General features: G+C 38.6%; 2 protein-coding genes and 1 long non-coding RNA gene across 4 annotated transcripts; all 3 read left to right on the top strand.

The window, feature by feature from the left end:
- Positions 1–3,599: 3,599 nt before the first annotated feature.
- On the top strand, positions 3,600–9,729 carry LOC124172468 (zinc finger protein 84-like). The gene is made up of 2 exons (XM_046551908.1): positions 3,600–3,634; positions 9,173–9,729. Exons 1-2 carry the CDS (start codon positions 3,604–3,606, stop codon positions 9,727–9,729), a joined length of 588 nt encoding a protein of 195 aa, XP_046407864.1. The 5' UTR covers positions 3,600–3,603.
- Positions 9,730–13,891: 4,162 nt separating this feature from the next.
- LOC124172467 lies at positions 13,892–15,645 on the top strand. Its single transcript, XM_046551907.1, has 4 exons — positions 13,892–14,037; positions 14,164–14,385; positions 14,469–15,033; positions 15,325–15,645. The coding sequence occupies exons 1-4, from the start codon at positions 13,901–13,903 to the stop codon at positions 15,643–15,645; spliced, it is 1,245 nt and encodes a 414-aa protein (XP_046407863.1). The 5' UTR covers positions 13,892–13,900.
- A 1,096-nt stretch (positions 15,646–16,741) lies between these two features.
- On the top strand, positions 16,742–17,987 carry LOC124172592. 2 transcript variants are annotated; one of them, XR_006868200.1, is made up of 4 exons: positions 16,742–17,023; positions 17,121–17,219; positions 17,532–17,734; positions 17,811–17,987. It is a non-coding gene; the product is annotated as an uncharacterized LOC124172592 (long non-coding RNA). The 2 variants fall into 2 exon arrangements; XR_006868198.1 differs by having other exon boundaries at positions 16,742–17,219.
- Positions 17,988–26,986: the final 8,999 nt, after the last annotated feature.

Raw genomic sequence — 26,986 nt, 5'->3', positions numbered from 1 at the left:
ACGAGTAAGGTACCAAATTCTTCCGGACTTCTCTTGAAATTCATTAGTATGTATTATCATTATCAAGCTGCAAAACAAGCTCCACTCTTGCCCGAAGTTGTCTTCCCGTTCAATTTTCCACAAGTCCTACAGCCTGGTCATCTGCAATGTCCTCATCAGTGACAATTATTGATTCTGGTGGCTCAAGGTATATTGATTATATGTACTTCGTCAAAGTCTTCGTTTTCCGGAAGCTTCACAGTGTAATATCTCTGAGCTATCGATGTCAAGAATATTAAAAATTTTAATTCAAAAGTAATTACCGGAATAAAAGTTATTAACGCAAATTATCGATTAGTTGATAAAAAATAAATCTTTTGGCGAGAATGCAAAGGAAAAAACGTTGAAATGCAATAAATTCTAACTAGAGCATAAAATTCGAAACTTTGAAGATTTGCATAGGGATCCGCCCAATGTGACATTTATGTCACAGTACCATTTATCAGAGAATATTACAAAAATGGATTGCAATACCAAACATGTTAATGTATTATTAATAATTTTGCATCATTATGTAGTTATATACCAAAAATTGTTTCTGTAGCGCATACAGTTAATGAAAAAATTAATTACTTTCACAAAGCGAACGTCCATTTTTAGTGTCTAGGGAAGGCGCATAAGTACCAGGGGTACTTAAAGGATAGGTCTTCACTCTCACTTGACAATTCTTACCTTGAATTGAAGCACTTAGCTTCCTCTTTCTAATAAGGTATAAAACTTAACAATATAACGTGCCCGAGTTATTTAAAAGCCATTAGAGTGGAGCGATACAGGGTGTGACATTTTTGTTACATTGGGCGGATCCAGGTTAAAGACCTGTGCTATGAAACTCATTCAAGGCCCTTCCTTGCCCTTATTTCCTTCCACCTGTCCGTTTACAATTGTGGTCATTGCACCGTCATGTCTCATAATGTGGCCAACTGCACAATTCCATATTCTGCTAAGGGTTTTTAGAAGATTTATCTTTTCTCCCACTCTTCTTAGCACTTCCTTGTTACGTACATGGTCAATACCCTTAATCTTCATCATTCTTTGGTAGTACTACATTTGATATGTTTCCTCCTCTCGACATCTCTGCTGCTGTCAACGTCCAAGCCTCACTTCCATAAGGAGACATACTCCATTTGGAAGGAAAACAAGTGAAATTCATGTTACCTATTGTTGCATTCGGTAAACTTACACTCAGTGATTGTGTTGTGGTGATCAACTGATCACCAAGTATAGTGCGGCTGAATACACCAAATGATTTGAGTCATTCCTTGGTAAATCGTTGAAAATGAAAAAAAAAATCAGTTGTGATGAATGATAAATTTGAAATGAAATTGGGTTACGTTGGTTGTGGTTGGTTGTCTTTCCACAAAATCAGTTGATGATGCAGTTTCTAACCATTCCTGCCAAAGAAAAATTGTTCCCAAAAAAGAATTTATGTAAGGCGTATTCTTACTATATCAGATTTGGATATTGTGTGAACTGTAAACGGGAAATTATGATGGGGACTCAGGATTTGTCGTTTACCATTGTGAGGTGATTTTGATGGAGCTTGTTGTAGGTATATAGTTAGTAGAGGACACAACTCAAGTATGAGGGGAAATGAAAAACTTGTTATACCTCACCACCGAACAGTGGCATTCAATAAATCAATCATCGTTGCTGCATGCTGCAAATGGAACAACTTTGACTTACCATTATGTAAATCATCATCACTCACCTCTTTCATGTAGCAAATGTAATTTATAGAATACAACCACTTTTTGCATGAGTACAAGTCAAAATAAACAGTGACAACAGTATTTTGAAGGAATTCAAGTTAGACTCAAGTCTCAGTCACACATTCAAGCATTGGAAATATATTTATTCACACATTAGTAGTGATTTTGTACTTGATACTTATTCTACCTTTTCTTGATAAAATTAATGTTTTTTTTCAAAAACTATGATAGACTATTGTACAGTTAAGTGCATATAATTGTGATGCACAAGCTGTTAACAAATTACACTGGTGAATTTTTTGGGGTGGTGTGTACATATATATCAATGCTATTAGGTAAAGGGAATCATTTTTTTGGCGAACTCACAAAGCTATTTCTATATTTCCATGTCCTTGTCTTTAATGATGCTGATTGTGGACTCATATGCAGGCACAGGCGTCATTATCTACCCAAGGAGAAGAGGCGGATGCTAAAGGCATAGGAGTCAATGTGGAAGACCTTGGATCTATGCAGGTTTTAGCCAAGAGAGAACTATCTCCCAAGGAGACTGATGCCAGTGAGGTATGCATGAAATTCACATTCATTTAAATTAATGGATGAAAGTGATATCTGGGGGTAATCCTGAAATTCAAGTTCTGTACACATGGGCTATTTTGAAACCTTGATCATTATTTTCAAAATTGGGCACAATTTTCTGTGACCGATGCCACTTGGCATGGTTTTTGGGTAACCTAATATCACCGTTCATGACAGAAAGGTAGCTCATGCAATATCATGTATGAGTATCTTTGTGTGCATAGTGAAGCATGAATGGGCTCCATTGTAAAGTGTTTCACCCTCCCCCTACGATTTCCCATTTTTCTGATATCGTGGGTTTTTCGTGTCGTTTTTCCATGTTGGGTATGTGACCGGTGAAATGTCACCATTTTTCCCCAACCCCTCCATCCAAACAGGACCTATGAGCAGGGAACAGAGGGTGACATAATTAATACCCCCTCCCTCTACAAAATGAGAACATGCTTTGACAAACCCCCCTCCCCATATTGGGGATTCTAAGAAAACTTGCTTCTTTCCGGGTTTCCCCCACCTGCCCCAGAAAACTAAGCCTCAGTGGGTTATAACATCTGGACGAATTTCAGCTCATGGTGACACATGGACCCTGGCTTCATTTTATTGCCAAAGGCTATGCCGGTCAGCTGAAGGTGTGTGCCTGTCATGTGAAGGAGAGGTAGAGAGAGAAGAGAATCTTGGAGGATTGACTAAGACGTGAAGAGTGGTGAAGAAGAGGAAATAGGAGAACAGAATGGTAGATTTCCCATGCCAAGAGGAATAACGTAAACCCACGATGCCTCAAATAAAATATTTTCTCAGTTCATGATTAAGGAAGACACAATGACCCCGACAGCTGCCAGCCGAGGAGGTCATCCGCATCCATGACTGAGAATCAATAAATAAAACAGTTATCCCCCAATACATCCCCGCTACGGTTAGAAGATTCACGAAGAAGTCCTCTATATCCCCCAATCAAGAATGGAAGAGCTAGCTGTGAAGAAAACTTGCTGCCCCATATTAATTGTCCCTTGCCTTTTTTTATTCTTTTGCCCTCCTGTTTTCCCCATGGACTGTATATTTTAGTATTTAGGACAGAGTGTATTATTGGATACTGTTTAGGTTAATTGTTGGTGTTGTCACCTCATTTGTTTTTGTAAGTGAGCCAGAGATTCACTCGAAGTTAATATTCTTGTTTCATTTAAAAAAATTATTACAGAGATATCACTCGTTTATGGTAAATCTGAAATATGCTTACTTTCAGCCAACTGATAAGGGGAATGGAGAGCTGATTCAAAATCGCACAATGGCCATGGAGTCTATGGCTGAGGCTGTGGGTGAGTGATCTTAGGTGTTTGAAAATGACTCTTCAGAGAAAAGATTTTAACTAATTCTGACAAGGGAATATTAAAAAACTGAATCTCAGAATTCAATCAAATTTTGCAAACCCCCGCATAATTTTTTTTTTTCATACATTGATTCTATTGTCTATGTTACAGAGGAGTTGATCAATATTTCAACAAATTTCTCCGATATTTTTTATGTTTGTCTCGACCCTAAGTCCTTTGAGTGACAACTGGGCACCTTAACCACTGTGCTAATGCTCATTTTGCAGAGTGGCTCTTATCCATAAATACATTTGACCTGTAAATGTTTAACTGTATTTCAGTTTAAACAATTTGGTTATATAACCCCAAATGGTGGCTGATTCAAGGACAGCTTCCATTCATAACATAACATATAACAGTAAAATGTGATTGAATTCTGAGATTCGGTTTTTGGACACTCCCCTTTGAAGGATGCAGCAGCTGAATTTGTCTTCCATATATACTCTCTTTTGTTTATGTTAATAGTTCTTCTGGAGAATATTATCAGGTCGGCAAATGTCTAGTAAAATTTTCATCATGCTTCAGTGATATAAACCAATATTTGCAGCCATGTGCATTCATATGTGGATTCCAGCATACTTTACTTAACAATTTTGCCATTAAGACTGGTTAATTGAAAATAATTCCCAATAAATTACTTGCGAAGAATACTTAGCATATGATTCCTGTTCCCATGTCAATTGCAGTGTCCATAGACAAAATTAACATGGAACTTGTTGAAATGAGTGAAAATGGTTTGGTTTAGTTATGATGTAATGGGAAAATTTTGCTTTGATACACAACCCATCCAATTCACTGATTTGTGCTTTTGAAACTGTGTTTTAGTAGGTGTAACAGGTAATCATGGAAAAAGTGAAATATGGAAAAAATCTGATTTGGTTAAAAATGGGCTAAGCTAAATTTTAATACCTCACGGCTTCATCCAAAATTTTTTAAAGCAGTACAGGGCATCACCCTCATTGAGGGTGAATATGAGAAGTTTGAATCATTAGGATGGTAATTTAACTTATTATTGCTAGGTTTATTTTTTTTCATTGGGATGCTTTAGTGCATTTTGTTCATTGCTTCATATTTTAAGTACTTAGTGTGTTGTGATAATTCATTCTGGGCATGTTCTAAATGAGAATAATATTTTGAATTGTGGTCATTGCTTCAGAAAATAGGTAAACTATAAGGTTCAAGTTAGGTATTTGCAAATTGAATGCATGTGGACAACCTGGGATTCAGGTATCTTTGCCATTTTTAGCTTTTTCAAATGAAGTCAACAAATCGACAAAGCGAGGAATTGAAATAGACATTCTTACAGAGTTACTCATGAATCAGACTTTATTGTGATTACTTACTAGACTTAATCTATGGAGAATTCAATCCTGAATGCAGGGTCCGCCAGTGAAAGCGGACGATTTTAGGTGGACTTAAGATGGATTAGGGAAGTGGTGTTGGGGAAGGCTAGTTATGTGTTACAAATTTTACAGTCTGCCAATTCCGTTCGTCTTTGCATGCAAAGCATTTTATTTAAATGGTGGAAGCATTATGCATTTCGTCATTTTAACATTCTGTATAACTGGTCTGTTTTAATTGCTTTTGAACCGAATCCATCCTGAACCATCCATGCTCTCAAAAAGATTTGCAGAAAGTGATGGCGGCGGCACTGCAAGGGCACATTCAAAGAGAGAACCAGAACTCTTTCGACTCTTCTCTTATTCCTAATGCATTCACTGAAGCTATAATTTAAAAACTCGGATCTAGATCTAATGTCTTCTGTGGCTTTGGATCCCATGTATCTGCTAAAGGGCAATATCCGCGGATATTTTGATATGAGGCATCGGATCTGACCATCCTGAATGTTAACCTAGGTATGAGATCATTAACCCTTTCAAGGCGGCGGAGTTTTCGTCTTAGCCTGACTGCGGTACTGAGTCCCAAGAGACTCTTCTTTCTCATGGTAGGGAGCATTTTTGGAGGACATTCGTTAAGAAGGGTCTCGCAGAACCTTTTTCGACCCTTCCCCACTGGGACTTCACATTATCTCCGACTCCGAGGGTAGTTGTGATCCCTCCTTTCCGGGTTAGCGACCATACCTGCGGCATTGGTTTGCGGTCAACTTATGTATTGCTTATTTGTATTTAGCACGTGGATAATTGTCGCCTGCACGTAAATTGCAGACTTTGAATTGAATTCCTCATTTTTTCTGAGCATTGTCAAAGGGTCTGGCAGGTTAAGATTGTGAAAAGTGTCCCCCAATATTTTGAGGAAATAAAAAATATACACTGACAGCGCATCCAAAATTATGCGTTTACCCAAAGTTTCAGGCCTCAACAATGGAAAACAATCCCAGAAAAAAATTGAAATACGATTTTTAGTTTTTTAACCACATATCTAGTTTTTATTTTGGTAAAATCGCTTTTTTGATTTAACAATGTGTATGCTATTATGGTCTACCATTCTTTTTTTTTAAATTTTGAACCGAAAACAACTTTTACATACGTTTGAAATTATGAAAATTAAATAAAAATTTGATATGTTATTTACAAAAACAGGAATAACTGCTTTCTGCCATTTGCATCTATGTATTCCAGAAGAATATTTGATTTTATTGTCGAGAGCAACGATTGTTGATCAATTTCTTATATTATTGATTAAGAAGTAACATGAAAAATGCCCAACACTCTTAGATTATTCGTAATTATTAGACCCTTTTAAACGAAGTTCTAAGGTCAATTTTAATGCATTTAATGGAGCGACAATTTCCATGTCGATTTTGATACAGAATTTGAGGTATATAAGTTGATATTTATCGTAGAATTTCATTTAAAAATTGTAAACGCAGCTCAAAAGACAAAGAATTCAATTCTTATTTTATATTTCTTGAGAAATGAACTAATATTTATTTCCATAACTGACTGTATAAACAATGGTATGACCGCTGTCCCTTACCGCTAATAGCTGTTATAAAACAGGAGGGGTCCGGGTAACTGCTCCCAGATACCGAGGGTAAATCCTAAACCCCGAAGCGTTGGGTCCCGAGACAAAGACGACGTAAACCCACGACCGTCCTAAAAGGGGAGAGCTAGAAAACGTATATATGCGGCTTCCGCTGTCGCGGCCAGGAAAATCTCACACGTAAGTATATGGCCGTCGTCTTCCGGGTAAGGAAAAGGTTAATAAAATATTTGGAGAAAGATAAATGGGCAATAATGAGGTAAATTTTAAGAAATTACCTTCTAGGACAGCAAATACAAAACAAAATATTTGTAGTGGGTAACCAAGGACAACAATAGCAGCAAGTGAGGATCACATTCCCTGAGAGCAGACCGCTCTATGTCAAGAAACTTTTGTAACCACTCTACCTTGCAATATTTTTTTAAATATTTCAAGTACAAGTATTAACCTTTTCCCTACTAAATACTTAAATGTACGTGTGGACGTTTCTTTTCCCGGGAGGCGGAAGTCGTGTATTTTTGTCTGAGATTTACGTGACCAAGACTACGAAAGCCGTATATATACACTGTCTACCTCTCCCCCTTTTATGACGGTCGCGGGTGTGCGACGTCTTTGTTTCAAACCAAACACTGCGGGGTTTAGGCTGTACCCTCGGAATCCAGGAGCAGGTGCCCTCCTCTTTTATTCCTCTCAGGTCCTCTCCTCTTACGTTAAAAAGTTCATGCAATTGGTTATCCAGTCAGATTTTAAAATAAATATTTGTTCTTTTCTCAAGAAATAAAAACTAAGAATTGATTTTTTTGTATTTTGAGCAGCGTTTAAAATTTTCAAACGAAATTCTACGATAAATGTTAAGTAATATCTCGATTTCAGTGTAATTATCATATTACGATTGATAATGCTTACCCGAAATTGTTTATTAATATTTTTTGCATCATTTTGCACTGTTCCTTTTCCATTCATCTTCCTTTTCTTGGGAATATTTTCCTCCGCATCGGACGACGAATCGTCTGACGTAGCCGCGGAGAAGCGCAGCTCCCGCGATATCCTGGATGTCGAGGGCAGCGATATAGATGTCAATTCACCGTTCCCAGATCATCGTCCTCGGAATAGAAGCACAGGTCTCCATCCTCACTACCACTGCGGGTCAAAATTTTCAAAATCTGTTGATTCGTTTTCAATCTCTTCGCCGTGATTCCAGCCGCAGCAAAGAGAGATTTAAAAACATTGGCGGTACACTGCCAATTTCTCACGACGAATACAGTAAAGTTATCACTCGCAGAATGAGAACGTCAGACGTCTGAACCCAAGAACGGATGACACAGAAGTGAAGGGAAACTTAATAATCAAAAAGAATTGTGTATATTGTAATTGTAGAACGAGAATGAACTTATCCCATTCTGAGAAATACGTTTCTATACTGATGGATGCAATTCCAGAGAAGCTCCACAGGTGTTCTGAATGCCCATGTGGAGCGTACTTTCCAAGGGATGGGTACCCAAGTTGACCTGTGACAGACAAAGAGCTTTTATTGCGAGGATTTTTTACCTAGAGTAATGGATTTCGAACGAATAGTTAATGAGATTTTTGGAAGGTTTTGAATTCGATATTAAAAATTTTAGGAGCATATATTTGGCATAGAAATGGTTGATGCATTAAATCCGTTAATATGGACCTTACAACTTCGTTTAAAATTTGAAAATGCTCAGAACTAAATGAGGAATTCAATTAAAAGTCTGCAATTTACGTGCAAGCAACAATTATCCATGTGCCAAATACATATGAGCAATCCATTAGTTGACCGCGAACCAATGCCACAGGTATGGTCGTAAACCCGGAAAGGAGGGAGCACATCAACCCTCGAAGTCTGAGATAATGCGGAGCCCCGCTGCGAGGGGGCGAAAAAGGTTGGAGCTCAGAGGGTGTAATGATCCGCTAGACCCTTCTTAACGAATGCCCTCCAAAAATGCTCCATACCACGAGAAGGAAGAGTCTCTTGCGGCTCAGTACAGCAGTCATGCTAAGACGAAAATTCCGCCGTCTTCAAAGGGTTAACGCCTTAATTGGCTTATTATTGGATTGTGTTTGTGAGCTTTTATTACCTCCTTTCCCCCATAGTTCCTGTGTACTTGTATATTTCATATTTTAAGCCTTGCAAATCAAGGATGTATTTGTGCTGTAATAATAATGATAATTTTTCAATTCGATGTTATGTGTATAAATGCCATTGGTAAATATAGTTTATGATTACTTCTGTTCATGAAAAAGTGTACTGAGTAGTTTTCTGGAGTAGATACTTAGGGTTAGTATGCAATACTAGGCTCCATTTCTCGGAGGAGCAGTGCCACTCAATTTGTGAAAAAACATTGGGAAACCACAGTAAAAAATTTAATGACACCTTGTTTTGAGTGTACAGGTAGCATTTAAACGAAAGACAGATTGAAGTGGCTTTCTTGATATCTTTGTTATGGCAGTAAATTAGGGCAGCAAGTCGCAGATTTCATATCTTGCTTTACTAATCTTTAATGTGAAATTCTTTTCTAGAGCTCCCTGCTCCTGAAAGAGCCTCAGCCTCTTTTGCACTCCTTGAACCAAAGATTATAGAATCACATTCGAAGAAAGGAAAGAAGGTGAAAAAAGAAAATTTGTCAATTGGAAAAGATTTGTCCCTCAAAATTCTTGTTTCTAGAAGGGAAACTGTTAGATCTTTTCAGCCCTCCTCCTCCAACAGTTTAAATCAGCTGATATTTAAAAGACATGGGGCGAGGCAAAAGGGAAATGAGCTACTTAAGGAAAACTTTGAAGAAACAAGGGAGAAGAGAAATGTGAGGCAAGCGAGGACAAGCTTCATTATAGATGGGAAATCATGCACAGGTAATCATCACACAGCAATGAAGCCCTATTCCTGCAAAGGATGTGAAAAGTCTTTCTCTCAAAAGAGCAACCTTTTCGATCACATTCGGACTCACACGAAGGAAAAACCTTATTCCTGCGGTGAATGTGAAAAATCTTTCTCTCAAAAGAGCAACCTTGTCGCTCACATTCGGACTCACACGAAGGAGAAACCTTATTCGTGCAATGAATGTGATAAGACTCTCTAAAGGGCAACCTTGTCCATCACATTCGGACTCATACGAATGAGAAACCTTATCCATGCATTGAATGTGATAAATCTTTCTCCCTAAAGGGCAGCCTTGTCCGTCACTTTCGGACTCATACGAAGGAAAAACCTTATTCTTGCAATGAATGTAATAAGACTTTCTCTAAAAAAAGTGACCTTGTCTATCACATTCGGACTCAAACGAAGGAAAAACCTTATTCTTGCAATGAATGTGACAAGTCTTTCTCTCAAAAGATCAACCTTGTCTATCACATTCGGACTCACACGAAGGAAAAACCTTATTCCTGCGATGAATGTGAAAAATCTTTCTCTCAAAGGGGCAACCTTGTCGCTCACATTCGGACTCACACGAAGGAGAAACCTTATTCGTGCAATGAATGTGATAAGACTTTCTCTCTAAAGGGCAACCTTGTCCATCACATTCGGACTCATACGAAGGAAAAACCTTTTCCATGCTATGAATGTGATAAATCTTTCTCCCAAAAGGGCAGCCTTGTCCGTCACACTCGGACTCATACGAAGGAAAAACCCTTTCCATGCTATGAAGGTAATAAATCTTTCTCTCAAAAAAGTGACCTTGTCTATCACATTCGGACTCACCGGAAGGAAAAACCTTATTCTTGCAATGAATGTGATAAGTCTTATACTTCCAAACATAACCTTTTCTTACACATGCGGGTACACAGGAAAGAAGCCTTATTCTCACAATGAATTTAAAAAGACTTTCTCTCAATAGATCCACCTTTTATTTCATTGGTTAACACTGTGTTAGGTCTAAGTAGTCTTATTCATTGGTATTCAATAGTCTCCAAGGTAAATAATTCTTGTTACTAGGAATACTGCTTGTTTTAACGAAGAAAAAATTGTCTCATACTCTTAAAAATAATATAACTATGTTCAGTTGGGTCTGTGACCTTATTTCATAAATGTTCGAGTAAATTTACTTTACTGTATTGTCAAGGATTATATAATTAATTTATATATTTTTAAATGCAAATTTATTTTATTAGCAAATTGTTGGCACAAATGTAAGCCATACATTTCTGTACTTTCGATAATAGTTTGTGGCAGTTTTTCCCAAGAATAAATTATTATATAATATCAATGCTAATTGTGTTGCTAATACAAAAGGTAATTTGTCTGATCCATGTTATTTGATGTAGTTCCTGTATGTAATTTATATGAAAATATTAAGTTGATGATAATGTACTATTGAAGAGAGAGTGGTACACTGAGTGTCTCATCTGTTTTAATTTTTGCTGTACCCACATTCCTATTAATCATTACATCAACATTGAGTTGTAGTTTGAATGCGTGCATCACAATCACTATGCAATTTTTTGTTCAAATGGTAATAAAATTCGTCCTCTTGAATACATTGCCATCCATGGTTAAGGCTCAAATGATGAATGCAGGGAATTTCTTTCTCAAATGAATCACCATAAATTTCCTGGTAACTGTATTCCTTTGATAGGCATCAACCAATTAACTTCCCAGCTGTGCATTTATAGATTATGTTTTTATATAGGATATTGGTCGTATTTCACGTGTGGTTTTGCGTGTCATGATACGGGAATTAAGTTGATTTTTTCATTGACAAAATATTTTACGTAAAAAGATTGAGCAATGAACATATTTTTATCGTAAGGAATTAAAAGCCCCGGTTTTCCAAGTCCGCAAAGGCGTTGCTATCCTGTAGATATTTTGGAAGCGAATTCATACAAATTGAATCATACAACTTTTCTCCGACTATTTAGTGTTACACATTCGTAAATTTATGTCAACTTTATTAAGATTGAAAAGATTTTCTTTGACATTTACAATCGCTGATCGACATATTCAAGAGCTCTGTTTACATATCTCATTACAGTCACTACATCTTTAAATAGATACTGATATGAGAACATGTATTCCGCATCAATACTTAAGTTTTATATAATATTTATAATTACTTACACTTACCCCTCACTCCGCAACATGAAAATATGAAACTTGAGTTAAGCTTGTCGAGCGTGAAGGACCTTCGCTTATGACTAATGCTTTGAAAAGCAATGGAATTATTGCAGGATGATGACACTGCCGCACTTCACTTCGCAGTATTCATCTTGCCTAAATTTTCGAAAAAGACTAAAATGAAATTTCAAGGAAATTGAATACGCCAACTTGAACTACTACAAGGGAGGTGGCAGTAACTGTTCGCTTCTTGAATGTACAACCCTGATATTGATTACCGTCGTCAATAAAAACTTGTATTGAGGAGAGGAGGCGAGGTAATCAGCAAAAAGAATCAAGTACCCAGTCCTCCAACCTCTCGCTCCCCTCCCCCCACCACCTGAGGCGGATAACTATATATATGAATTTAAATTACCATCTCTTCATAATCCCTCGAGAAAGCGACCAGCATCATTCGGGAAACGTTGGGGCCACCTAAGAATTGACGCGGCGATTAGCCCAAAAGCTTTTATTCAACATGACGAGTACCCGCGAAAGTTTTAACGAAGAATTACATAGGCACGTGTCCTATATTCTCCTCATACTATTTTAGAGGATGATTTCGCTGTCGCCATCAGATCTAAAACTGAATGCGTCATCTTCTGATGAAGGGTCTTTCAATCTTTTTGTTCCTTTGTCGGATTTTGGTCTAGGTTTTTTCATGGCGCCTTCACTTTCGCACCTTTTTCCTGACGGGTGCTGATTTCCACAGAGGCATTGGAAGAGAAGAAGTCGGGCACTCTTACACTTTATCCAGGTGACACTTGGAGTTCTTTTCTTCTAAGTAGGGTGAGGTGGAACAAACTCACCTCTCTTCTCTTTCAGTCATTGAAGAAATGCATTCTCAGTCATAGAAAATTCTGCATTTTCTCTAGATTTTTATTGATTTGACAAATGGCTCGTAATCTGAATTTCGTCTATAGGCACTACTCCAGCTTTCTTTAGGCCTGCCTATGGGTTGCTTTATATATTTGCACCAATTTGATCTAAAACAAAGGGAAACAGCGTCGGGAACTGATTCTTTGGAAGCACCGATCCTTTTACCAGCACCTTATTCTTTCCATCGGTCAAGAACGCCCTTCCACTTCATTTTGAGTGGCGAAAAATACACTACATCCAGTAGTTGAGTGAGGTAGGATGACTTAAGGGGGAGACAAACGAAGTATGCATCACAAAAATGAATAAAATTGATACTGAGGTGTGAAGTAAGATTTTATCCTGTTACCACCTTCTTCCCTTCCTGTTTCTTAAAGAAGCTGGTAATTGGTGGCACAGTTCTTAAACATTAAAAGAGTGACTAAATTGTTGTGGGGAACTTGAGCCCAAACTCTGTATACACTCAAGAGCAAGAAAAGTAGCAGTGGGTTAGCAGGCTGGGCTCAAGTAGCCCGAATTTTTCGAACATGTGTACTAGTTGTACTTAACAACATACTGTACAGTTAATAGCTATTCAGGATATAAAAAGGTCTCGATTTGCTTTAGCAATACACCTGGTATGAAATATACGCACTTATCTCCAGTTTTAGTTATTCCTAATGTCTATACAGACGAAAGTTTGCAGAGTGAAATAATTAAAAACACGAGTGTAAGTTATATAACCAGTACTGCTCTCGGTGGTGACTTCCCTAACCTCCTAGACTCGATGTATTGTCTACCTTCTGCCTAAACATACCAGCAAATCACTGAATTGCGGTGCTATACTGATGTTGAGAGCACGCAAAGAACCAAACTTCATTTTTCAGTTTTGGGCTCAAGTTAGCCCGCAGGGCTCAAGTAGCCCGTTTTTACAGCATGCAAAGTTGCTTTCCACATCAATTCAATGCATGTAACAAAAATTTATCGATGATAAATTTTCGTATTATCAATAAATCAATGTAAAATTAACTATGCCCACCCAATCATCTGGTGTAAACAAAAACCGCTATATTTGTTCCGCGAAGGGGTCCCTCCGGTTTTTCACCCCACTTCATCTAACAAATATCTAAGGTCTTCACTGACAGACTGACTTTTTGCTGGCCAAATGATCTTAATGATAGAAAAGCAATAAGAACATTGAAGAAATTCTGTGTTCCGAAAGGAGGATGAAAGAACAATTTAAAATGCAAAGAATAAAGGAAGACTATTTTTATGTATTCAGAGTGAGACTGACACCATTTCAAATGTTATTTATTGATTCTAGCTTGTGGCATGCTAATCATCGTAAAGTACAACAAGACAGAAATATTCCAAGAAACTGTCCTGTTCTGGCAAAGGACAGTGATGCTTCTGCTTCGGATTGTATTGAAATATCCACAAGGTAGGTTGAGAATATATATAGCGGTGGCCGGATGCGGCATTTATATCTCCTGTGAAAGGAATACTACTAGTCATTGCCATGTTAGGGCACATTTTCTTATTTATTGAATATCGTTACATTTTTAAGCGTATCCAAGGATGAGGGACGAATAGAAACAGGAGGCAAGGGGTTAATTCAAGCAGAAGATACCATCTTTCTTGCGAAGGCAAACTGCACCCCACGCCGCAAGACGTTTGAAATGGGAGAAGCTTCCACTCCTCGTCTAGGGAGACAATCCAACGTCGACGAATATGATATGGGCATGCCGATGGACGTATCTCCTATCAAACCGTTTGAATCGCACCAAAGGTGATTATACTAGTACCATGAATAGTTGTTGGATACCTGCGTGAAGGAGGCGTTAACATTTTTTGTTTAAAATGTTTCTGCAGGTCTCAAGCGTCAATCATTGAGAGTGAAGAATCAGGGCTGAATCCTCTTCATGACAGGAGCCGTAGTATAGTCCAGCATTTCTATATGTTTTCCCAGATATTTTCATATAAACACCAGTTAGGATGCTCATTTATGGACTGTGAATACGTAGGCGAATGGATGACTGGTCTCCTCTGTCACTGGAAGTTTAAGTGTAAAATGTGCGGGAAGGAGACAGTGATCCACAGTCAGGATGATTCTGGCACTGTGATGGACGTGAACGATGCTGCAGTAACAGGGACAATTGCTGGTGGCGGCGGCTACTCAAATCTAAGCCCCCTTTGTGCAGCACTCAACATGCATTGCATGACCGCCAAAACATATGCAAAATATGAAGATAAGCTGGGAGAAATAATATATAGTGTTGCATCGCAGGAGATGGCCACAGCAGGGCAGGAGGAAAGAAGAATTGCCTTAGAGGAGGGGTCATTTGACAAAGATGGTAGACCTGTAATCACGGTCATCGCTGATGGTATGTGGGGCAAGCGAAGTTATAAAACGAAGTATGACTCACTATCGGGGCAGGTAAGGAGTCAATATTAGGTACCTATAAATTATTTAATAAGTATGGGTTCTCAAATAGGTTAACCTATTTTTAATAAATTATAAGTAGTTACGCCTCGTGCAATTTTTAATCACTATGAAAAATATTTCCGAGGTTGGCTACATAGCCAGATGATTTTCATGTTGCTTATAAATTAGTGCACTTACATTTTATATATAACGCGCAGGCAAAAATTCCCTGCTGGAAAAAAATTAATCAGTAGAAAAGAGTAATGGTATTAGTATCATTTTAAGATGAATGTTTCATTTTAGGCAGCCATAGTTGGTGCACGAACAAAAAAAGTGTTATTTCTGGCAGTAAGGAATAAGTACTGCAGTTATTGCGCTTTGAGGGAGACACGAAGCGAACCTATAGACCCAGCTCACAAGGTTAAATGTGCTAAAAATTGGGATGGAAGCTCGACCAGCATGGAAGCTGACATAATTGCAGAAGGTTTCGCAAAGAGTGAATCGATGCATAATCTTATATTCCACCAATTAGTAGGTTCGCTCCCTGTATTTGAATTCAATTGCTCAAAGGGAACGAGAGAATATTCCAAACAGTTAAACACTTATCTTGTTTATAATAGGTGACGGAGACAGTAGTGTCCACAGACGCTTGCTAGAGACCAGCCCATACGGAATTACAACGCCCGTGAAAAAAACTGAATGCATAAGCCACCTTCTACGAAACTTCTGCAACAATATGCGCAAAATTAAGGATGACACGCAATACCCAGCCCACCTTCGTCATAAACTGGATGCAAACGTCATGAAGATTCGCCCAGCTATTTCCTGTGCTAGTATACACTGGAAAAATCAGAAAGGTATTAAAATTAGAGGTTATTCATGGCATATGAGACGAGAAAATACGTGTGATTAACCTTAATTTATTTTAACAGGTATCACCATGCAAAACCGAATAATGGCACTTCGTAACGACATCATCAATTGTCCTAGCCATGTGTTCGGGCAGCATGATCGATGCGCCGATTTCTTTTGTAAAGGGCCAGACGGGAAAGAGGATGAGGTTAACTTAGTGCCAGACTTCATAGCTGCTAATATGTGGACTCCAATACAGAAATTAGTTGAGAAGATGGCAAATAATTCAAGAAGTTTGATTTTTCGCGCTACTAATAGTATGTGCGAAACCTTGAACAGCGTAGCTGCGAAATATCTGAACGGAAAACGCATTTACTATGCTAAAAGTAAATCATTTGGAACCCGGTGTCATTCTGCAGTCGTATCCCTGAATTCCTCTTGCCATTTTCAAGGAAAGATTCACAAGGCAACAACGGGTGGTTACAGTCCTGGTAAGTAATTATCATAACCATCAAAATAATTTATGAATAGAGAGGAATGAAGGCATAGAAAAGCAGATTTAATTTTTTTGGAATGTTGACTGGGGATTCTTTGTGAAATAAGTGTCAAGACGTTTTTATCTCAGGAAAATACACCAAAACATTTGAAGATAACAATATGAGGCAGACCAAGAGAATGAGGGAACGAAGAGCGCAGGGGCTGCAAAGTAAAAAGAAATTGAAAACAGGAGCAAAAAGAGCTGGGCCTGATAAAGATTACGGGATGGTGGATGATGATGCACCAGAGTCACTAGAATTATTGGAACGCATGAAAGCCGATTTCATTGAAAAATTAAGCAGAATGACCGCAGAAGATAGATTTCAACTGCAGAAGTCTACAACGCTTCAAGTATACAGAAGTATTTGGATGACAGAGCGTCGGAAAAGATTGTCCGCTTCCAATCACGGGGAGGTTTGCCATATGCGACCATACACCTCCTGTAAAAGGCTTGTGCATTCCATTTTATACGGATCCGTATGCACTCCGGACATGGTGAATGGAAAAAACATGGAGGAGATAGCGAAAGACCACTTGCGAAGCATGGGATACAAGGTTGAACCCAGCGGCTTATATGTTGATGAGGAGTTTCCATATCTTTCGGCTAGTCCAGGTAATATCAATGCTGTCTGTAAATCATTCAGATAAACCTCTTATATTAAAATTTACCTAATGTAAACTCATTCTATCAATTTAATTTTCCCTATTAGACGGTCTGATTGGAAGCGATACTGTCTTAGAAGTGAAGTGTCCTGGTGTCACCGCTGCCTCCTTTCCAACATTTGAAGAAGCTTTTAATGCAAAAAAAGGTTATAAATAGTAGCATATGCAGCTAAATATATAAAATTTGGTCGTTTTTTCATTTATTAATTTAACTCATTTATGCATTTAACTAATTTCCATTTATAGATTTGTAATTTAACTCATATTTTTTTATTTAATACTAGTCTACTTGCTTACCTAAAACTTATTTCGAAGGCCCCTTAATTTTTCGATTTTCTGCTGTTGATACTGCCAAATTTATCGAGAAAATATCATAACACGACACAGCGTTTTGAATACAACCATGTCATATATGCAGTGAACAGATTCGCCCTAATTATTTATCATTATCATTACAGCTTCCCTATGTGCAGCTAAAAGATGGAAAATATATCCTTAAAGAGACGCCCAATTATTTTTATCAGGTGCAAAGTCAACTAAGGATGACTAAAAGGGCCAGATGTTTATTTTTTGTGTATACGAAAGGTTGGAGCCACGAATTAGAAATAATTCCGCCCAACAATGAATGGTGGATGAAGGAAGTGGAGCCAAAGCTCACAAAGTGATTTTTTTAAACTTTTACTGAATATCCAATAGAATTGAAACGTGGAACAATTACCTCTAATTTTCTGTTATAGATTCTTCATGGAATGCTTGTTGCCGGAAATAGTCCTACCTAGGTACGGCAAAAGGCTTTGCATTGAAGATATAAGAGAAGCTGCTCATATCAGCAAGGCAATAGTGGAAAAGAGAGCGAAGATATAATTTCTCCAAAATGTAATTTAATAAAATATTTCACGCAGCTATTTACGTCGTAATATGTCTAATTATTTGGATTTCTGCTTCTCAATTTAAGATGTTTTATCCTATAGTATGTAAGAAAATATTTTTGAAAAGTTCCTCTTCTCAACTGTATTTCCTCACTTCACTCTTTCTAATTGTATCTCAACTTCCAAAATTAGTAAAAAAAAGTATTACTTAAATACTGTAATGTGAATAAAAGAGTAAGACAGTGAGTGCGAATCATGATAAAAAACGAAGTTTTGTATTTGATAAAGTATTTTAGGAAATAGATGGAGTGATAGACATTTCAATAGACTTACTTACTAAAAATCTACTTGCCATCCAGATGCATGAACACGCCAGGTAGTGTCAGTAGAGGAGAAGAAGTGGAGGAAATGTTCGATAAATAGAAAGTTTATCAAAGAACAAAAGATAGGGATGTGGCCATTTTGGGATGAGTCATTGAAATAAGTGAGCAGAATTAGTTTTCGGCGGCTTCCGAACGATGATAGATTTAGTGATTATGTGTTATTATTTGAAGATTAAGGAGAATTAAGAGCCATACTATGGTGAAGATGAGCTTTTAAGCTAAAGGTTTGACTAACAGTAAGTAGAAGTTGTAAATAAATGGAGACAGGAAATGAAAGATGTATTTACCGCATCAATGTGAACGGGCACTGGAAAAAAAACAAAGGGAGACGCTGGGTATCGGAGTGGAAGACGAGAGAAGCAACCACGGATTTAACTAGACATGATAGCTAAAATGCGATGAAGAAGAAAATGTAACAAAATAAAAGAGAGAGAGAGAGGTAAAAAGACATATAATAAACTAAACATTGAATTTTGAAGAGAAACGTATAAGACCAGGAAATAATGGTATGAGGGAATGTAAAAAATCGAGCGATTAAAACGTAGGAAAAGATGACTAAGTATTCTATAAATTTAAAAAAATAGCCGGGATGGTTACAAATCACCTGAGTATTGTTTAGCCCTAATAGATAAAAAATTAAGAAGGCATTTGTGGGTTTTGTAGAAGTGGAGCAGATACTTATATTTCAGTTGGGAAGACGAGAGATATATTAAGCGATACTGCAGGGGTAAAACAGATGACTGATGAATACAACCAAAACAAGGAAGTAAAGCTGGCTGGAGCATGTGGAAATAACTGAGATAGAAAACGAAAGAAAAGGACGGTTGATTTAGAAGAGGAGACAATGGTAAGTGGGGATGAAGGGAATGCACAAGACAGGATTATCAGGAGGTTATTCAACGAAACCTGACCTGCTAAACAGCTAACTATTAGGTTGATAAGATTGTATCAGGGCCGCCCCTAGCAGGTGCGGGGCTAGGGGCGAACCCTCATGCGGGGCCCTTACAATACAATACAGTAATAGTTGAAATTGCGTTTTCAAAACTATAGTATATTTTAATTTTTTCACGATCGCGGGCCCAAGGGCGGTCGCCCCGCCCTAAGGCCGGCCCTGGATTGTATAATGATAAATTATTGCCTATTTGAACAAATTCAGCAATGAATTAGCAGCATTTTCCACAAAAAAATGTTACCGTCTCTAAGCTTCATTTTTGTTAAGGAGAAAATTGTGCAGGGAATGAGGATGCAGAATAATACGGTGACTTACTTCCGTATTCCGATATTCCTTTTCTTTTTCCTGCGACGCTTATCCTTTCCTTTCGCCATATCTTCAGCTCCTTTCGCCATACCTTCAGCTCACTTTCAGACACACACAACCTCTGAAATAGCAGATATTCAACTGACAGACGCGACTGCTCTCTCTTACCGGGTCCTCACGATAGGTGGAGAAAAGCGAAGAGGCTGAGGAGTCACGGCAGTCGGACATAAAACATGGGTGGGAGGGCGGGCCAGACAGCTTCTCATGCAGAAGCAATTACACCCCACAAATCGAGAAAGGCCAAGCGAATTTCATTCGCTTCTCTTCGACCTCACCACCTCACCTTAAAACAATAGGTAACCTGATACTTGCTTCGTCTCCACGCGTCGGCGAGACGGGCGGAAGCGAGACCTTAGTCTGAGGGTATCACTCCCCATTCCACTTTCTGCGACGTTGCCGTTTTTGGGAGGGCGGAGCGGGGCGAGGGGAGGTAAGAAATTCGAATTGGCCCGAATCACGTCCTTCGTCACCGTTTTGGGCCTGCAGTACTCCACGGTGTACCCATTTTAGGCCACGCGAATTGACATAGAACTGTGGGTCTCATGGTGATTGTGGAAGAAAGGTGAAGCCACAGAATACTCGTTTTTGAAATTTCATGTTTTAGCTTGGAGTCCAGTTATAATTAGCCAAATTCCAACGTGATTTTCTCGATCACCTGAGGACATATTACTATTTATTTCCTCCCTGTATGTGAATACACGTCTCCTTAATACAATAAAGAAAACAGCAAGTCTCTATATCTTCTAGTTTTTCCGCAATTGAGTGGTATGTAAACTCCGGCAGAGGAAAAAACGATCGGCATCGGTGGCCCAGAGCGGCTCCCAGCCGTCACTACCATAACGCCTTAAGTTCTTATTATCATCACCTGCAGTTATGGAAAGTGACCACAGGGGTTCCGCGTTTGAAAAGACCACATTAATTATCAGACGTTTTGAACGGGGGGGCGGTAGACTAGTGGTTAGCGTGTTGGATTCCCACGCGGAGGTCCCGGGTTCGATTCCCGGCCGCGGGCGTCAGAAAAAATGCGAAAAATTAGGGCGTTAAGATTGGGTTCGTTAGAGTCAGGTCGATTAGAACGTATGTCGGTTAGGTAGTCTCAGGTGCCTCCAGTGTTCAGTGGCCGGGTGCGAACCCGGGTCCCTGAGTTGACACCTTTTCCCCTCGGGGACCCGGGTTCTCATCCCGGCCACTGAACACTGAAGGAGAGGAGGCTGGAGGCATTTTGTTGCATTTTTTTACGCTACCTCTCGGTGGCAAAGAACGTACGTATCGATGAGCGACGATGTTGCCACCACACGGCATTAGAAAGATCGAGGAAGTGACAAATGGGGATTTTACGGGAATTTTCCTTTTCCTTTCCCTACGGCGCTTGATATTCGTAGGTCTCATTCATAGCGTGATCGTACTGGTACCGCAGTCCCACCCAGTTGTAGCATCGACTTTTTTCGCGATCCTTAATTCAGTCCTTCCAGGTCTGGACTTTGAAATTTACAATAAATACTTAATCAACCATCTTGAGTTAAAAAAGTATTTCTCGTCGGATTTTCGTCTAAATACTTTTAAACCGTTCGGTATATCCTAATAATTATTAAAGTAGAGTTTCTGTGTGATTAAATTTCAAGTTTCGAAAATATTTCGTGATTTTTATTCGCAATACACCCAGGACACACATTGAAAAAGATCCATCATAAGTAAAGTAAATATTTCTCGTCGGATTTTAATCAGAATACTTTGAAAACGTTTGCAATATCATGATAATTATTCTACTGGGGTTTCAGTGTGATTAATTTTCAATTTTCGAAAATATTTTATGATTTTATTGCCATACACCCAGGACACACATTCAAAAAGAACCATCTTGAGTTTAAAAAATATTTATCGTCGGATTTTGGTCAGAATACTTTTAATACGTTTGCAATATTACAATAAGTAGAGTTAAAGTGTGATTAACTTTAAAGTTTCGAAAATATTTCATGATTTGTGGTTGCCATACACCCAGGACACACATTCAAAAGGAACCATCTTGAGTTAAAGAAGTATTCTCCCCTCGGATTTTGATCAGAATACTTTTAAAACATTTGCAGTATCCTAGTCATTATGTAAGAGGAGTTTCAATGTGATTTAATTTCAAGTTTCGAAAATATTTCATGATTTGTTTTTGCCATACACCCAGGACACATATTCAAAAAGAACCATCCTGCGAAAAAAAGGTATTTCCTGTTGGATTTTGATCAGAATGCTTTCAAAACGTACGAAATATCCTAATAATTATTTAAGTACAGTTTCATTGTGAATGATTTTCAAGTTTCAAGAAAATATGTCATGATTTGTTGTTGTCATGCACCCAAGATAGAATTCAAAATCAGCCAACCGGTGTTAAATATTATTTCTCAAGTATCAGTTCTCAAACCCCCATATGACCCTCGTGAGCTAATACCATTGCATGCTCCTAGAGAGCTTTTGGTAATACTATTCTTGTCCCCCTAATTAACATTTGATTTATTTCACACAATTCATGTTTGATAAGCTCATAAAATCTTAATTCTTTAGGCCAATTGTCGCTTTGAAGACAATTTTTTATCAGTTTCAATTCGCTGTCCTGTTCAGAAGCCTTTTGAATTTGTTGTAAGGACATAGCATTTGGGATTGATGCCTCTACTAAGCACATCACCACCCTTTCGTCACTATCTGTTTTAGACTTTGGCTCATCTCGTATGCGTAATAATCTTGACAAACAGTCAGCGATATTACTTTTTCCCGGCCTATATTTTACTTTGTAATTGTAAGCCTGTAGCCGCAAAACCCATCTTTCTATTCGGGCACTAAGTCTTGACTTTGGTCCATAAATAATTTCCAGGGGTCGGTGATCCGTTATTAGCTCAAACTCCCTACCATACAGATAGAGGTGAAGTTTTTCACATGCCCACACTATTGCAAGAGCTTCCTTCTCCGTTTAAGAGTACCTTCTCTCTACGTCTGTTAGCGCTCTACTTATAATTTTGACCACTCTAGGGCCTTCTGGTTTCAATTGCACCATGACTGCTCCCAATCCCACGGGGCTAGCATCAACAATTACCTGCAAAGGTGCTGTCTTATCATAGAAGTCTAATACCAGATTGCCACTGATTAATTCTTTTAATTTTTCAAAAGCTTCAGCTTGTTCCTATCCCCATGTGAAATAAACACCCTTTTTAGTGAGATATCGGAGAGGTTCTGTCACCGAAGAATAGTTATTAATGAACTTTGACACAAAATTTGTTAATCCTAAAAAGCTTCTTACTTCCGATACATTTTCAGGGGCTCTAAATTCTTTGACAGCTTGAACATTACTCTCTGTGGGGCTAAACCCATCTGCAGATATTTTATGTCCCAAAAATTCTATTTCTTTTGCATTGAACTTGCATTTTCTTTTATTCAATGTCAATCCCTTTTCCTTAAAAGTTTGTAAAACCTTTTCTAGTCTGCAATCATGTTCAGCTTGAGATTTCCCAAATACTACCATATCATCTAAAAAATGACATACCCCTTCACATTTATGCAACACTTGTGACATAATTTTGTGGTACAATTCAGGAGCGCAATTCAGACCAAACATTAATCTTTTATATCTAAACAGACCAATACTGGTACAAAATGTAGTGATTGCCCGAGAGCTTTCATCTAGCATAATTTGGTGATATCCCCATGTGAGGTCCAACTTTGAAAAGCCAACTCCTTCTCTTAACTCATTAAGTAATCCCTCAATCGTAGGCATTGGCTGACGTTCTCTTGTAATTGCCTCATTTACCCGGCGCATATCTACCACCAGGCGCCATTCATTTGATTTCTTCGGCACTATTTGGATTTGGGATACCCAAGGTGTGGGACCATCTACCTCTTCTATAATGTCCTTATCTAACAAATCTTGAATTAATTCCCTTTCGACTTCTCTCAGCTGATACGGCATTCTCCGTACCGGCTGCGCTACTGGGTTAACTTTAGTGTTTATTGGTATTTTAATGCTGTAATCTTTCAATTTCCCAATGCCCGTAAAGACACTTTCATCCTTTTTTCCAAAAAATGACCCCACTGACCTGACTTGGGCGTCTATTCCCACCTTCAAAAGTCCTAGATCAATAGAAGTATTTTTACTCAAAATTGAAACTGCTTTACCATCCATAACCAGGAATTCAACGTTAGGCACTATTCTATCCAGCACCAGCCTTAAAAGCACCCAACACAGTCACAGGTTTATCAGAACCATACACATACAATCTTTGATTAGTTAAATATGAAATACACTTTACTTTCTCCGATTTCAGTCTTTCCGATTCCTCTTTGTCAATCACATTAACAGTAGCTCCTGAATCAATTAGGACATCAGATGGCACTGACCCAATTTTAACTTTTAACAAATCATGATTAACTTTAGAACCACCTTTAGCACTAAACGTATAACCACCCTTTACTCCACTACCAGAGCTTTCACAATCACTTTCGTTGTCACAACTTACATTCCTCACTTTTCTCTTTGAGGGACTCGCTGCCCTAGACTTTATTTTGCTTGCTTTTGTTTTGCAACACTTTGACAATTTATTACATTCCTTTTCCTTCGCTGGACACTCTTTGTCACTTGCGTAATGTCCCGTCAAACCACAACGATAACACTCGCCTTTCTTTGGCGTTTTACGTTTACCTGAGTTGCGTGACCACTGTTTATTCGCCGTGTGCATTGCATTCACCGCCACTTCTGAAGACATTTGTCTCGATTGCCTAGTAGTCAGCTCCCACCGGCGTGCGATGTCCAATGCTTTGGTCAACGTCAAATCTGAGGCTTCCGTGAGAAGTTTAACCCGAAGTTCACTGGAACAACACTTTGCAACGAGCTGGTCCCGGACAGCTTCCTCTGCTTGCTTCCCCTGCCAACCCGTATTTTGTATCTGCTGTCTCAGCCTAATCACGAATTCATCTACTGTCTCAGTATCACCTTGGCTTATTTGAGCAAATTTGTAACGTTCGTAGGGCGTGTTTACTTCCGCATCAAAATGTCTGTTCAGGATTTTGACCGCTTTGGCATACTCATCCTCCGGTCTTCCCGGTGATGCAACCGTTCCCACGACACCGTCAGGAGAAGACTCGGCATAGTCCGCTGGGAGTGCAAAATAAATATCTTGCACCTCCGGTCCCGCATAATGTAACAGCATAGCCCGTTTTCTCGCCGCAGCGGAAACATTCTTCGACTCTGCCATCAGCTCGAATCCCCTTAACCACCTTCTCCAACGAACGCCTAATGTCGAAACGTCGCCGAAGGGATTAAACTTTTCGTATTCAGGGCCGCTGGCTGCCATTTCCAATCCGGACTCCCGTTGACGGAACGCGTGCTAAAGTTTTTGAATATCGCGACAAACCCACAGTTTACGCGAAACTAACAAGTCTTTCCATTGAACGGAAATTTATCCTCGTCGCCAAATGTACTGTCCTAACTTGGACAAAGAATCATTAAAACAAGCACGCCTTACTTATCGCCATCTTTATTGTCTCCCTCTCATACAACAACTCCGTACCCAGCAACCCAACAACTGACTAACATCATGGCTGCCAACCTTAGGACACTACAGTCCACTGATTCATAAAATATTTGTTGATCTCATTTCCAAGATTTACATCTACTTATGTTCACAGGTTTTCATAGTTCACTGATCACAACAAGAAGTTCTACCTGCAAGGGAAAGATGAATTAGTTCAAAATACCACTTATATATTCCGTATCACTTAGTAGCAATTGATTTTCCAATGTACCTTCAGTAGTAGAAGGCGGCCAGATGTCAAATTAGCATGTATTTCGGAAATAATGATAAATATTATCATTTCATCAGCAGTCTTTTCCTGTTTCACTGATTCATACAATATTTCCTGATTTAATTTCTTAGAAGTACAAATCATCTACTTATTTTCACAGATTTTCATGGTTCACTGATCACAATAAGAAATTTTAAGAAGAGGAGAGGGCCTGAAACACTGTGGGAGTAGCACCAGGGGACAACTTTAGGCGATCTAACTTGTAACTTTTCACTTCAACGTTCTTATTCATGTAAGTTACACGGTGTAGGATATTCTGCTCAGCAAAATGCTTGACGCAAACTATTGCGCTTGAAGAAAGATTCCAATCCTTCCGAGGGGTATTCTTCAGCCACTTCTGTCTACTGCGTTCATCTTTGGTGAACTGGAACACAGTCACATACCCCTTGTTCTTGGTGGATAGGTAGTTGCTTCTGCAATATGGCACACGATAACGTTTGGGCACCTTAAATGAAAACAATGGAAAGTTGCATGAATAAAAATAGTTTCGCTGATCACAGAAAAAAAGGAGTGCATTCATGATTATTTTGGAAAATATGAATGACATTAGTACCTAGAAACATTAATAGGGTTAATGAGTAGCCATTCTTCCTTCAATAATAGACGACGTTATTATAGATACAGCTACACATAGTTATTCATTAGGCAAACAAATATAGCAATCACTGTTAACCCAAGAATAATAATATAATAAAAAACAACGCAGCATTTAAATACCCGACAAATACACTTCGTTTCATTTGTGTTCTCTTAACGTTCCTTCGTGGCCGGCCGCCAAGAGACGCAATGCTTTGGATGAAATACTGCTGAATATCCACTCACAATACACTGAGAATATCTTTTAACTATTTTACTTGCCGTCAGGCAAAACACACAGTACAGAAAAATTATTCTTTTTCCCCATTTAAAACCAGTATTGTTGCACTCTCAATTCCCCTCCATTAATGGCCGGCCGGCATGTGATCACAACACTTTTGAAGTAATAAACGTGATTTTCCTCCTTCAGCTCCCAAAAATTATCTTTAAAAAATTGTACGTACCTTTAGCCAATGGGATATCCACAAAATAAGTCCAGTTCTGCCTTTTTAACAAGAGATTTAATGCTTCTTTGGTCACACGGACACTCTTCTCGCATAAGTCGCCATGCTCTTAAGCAAACACAATCGCACCCCGGCACAGCGTTGCCAAAATTCCATGTTCCGGCCTGTATTTAAGGAGGCCATGCTTCAACAGATCTCCGTTGCATGAACAAATGAAACGCGAAATGCGTGGGCGTCCAAAATTTCGCGCCAGTGCTTACATCTTCTTACACAACGCTTTTCTGAAGTCTATGACGGTTATCGGTGCTCGTGTGCTTGCCATTACTTTGCCATATTTGCCTTTTTCATTTAAGTTGGGTTGGGAGTAGGTTTATCTAGTTAATTAATTAAAATTTCGTTCAATTATAGGGTAGTGATTGCATTATTTTATAGACTTTAGTAACCTATATATTTCGTTGTAATTGT

This window comes from Ischnura elegans (genome assembly GCF_921293095.1).
Source record: "Ischnura elegans chromosome 13 unlocalized genomic scaffold, ioIscEleg1.1 SUPER_13_unloc_1, whole genome shotgun sequence".
Taxonomy (NCBI): Eukaryota; Metazoa; Arthropoda; class Insecta; order Odonata; family Coenagrionidae; genus Ischnura; species Ischnura elegans.
This window is presented reverse-complemented; position numbering and strand designations above follow the sequence as displayed.

Excerpts from the sequence above, each read along its gene's own strand:
- LOC124172467 (XM_046551907.1), top strand. The coding sequence starts at position 13,901 with ATGTTATTTATTGATTCTAGCTTGTGGCATGCTAATCATCGTAAAGTA. Across the intron at positions 14,038-14,163 it reads TGTATTGAAATATCCACAAG|CGTATCCAAGGATGAGGGAC; the intron begins GTAGGTTGAGAA and ends TACATTTTTAAG. Across the intron at positions 15,034-15,324 it reads ATGACTCACTATCGGGGCAG|GCAGCCATAGTTGGTGCACG; the intron begins GTAAGGAGTCAA and ends GTTTCATTTTAG.
- LOC124172468 (XM_046551908.1), top strand. The coding sequence starts at position 3,604 with ATGGCCATGGAGTCTATGGCTGAGGCTGTGG. Across the intron at positions 3,635-9,172 it reads GTCTATGGCTGAGGCTGTGG|AGCTCCCTGCTCCTGAAAGA; the intron begins GTGAGTGATCTT and ends ATTCTTTTCTAG.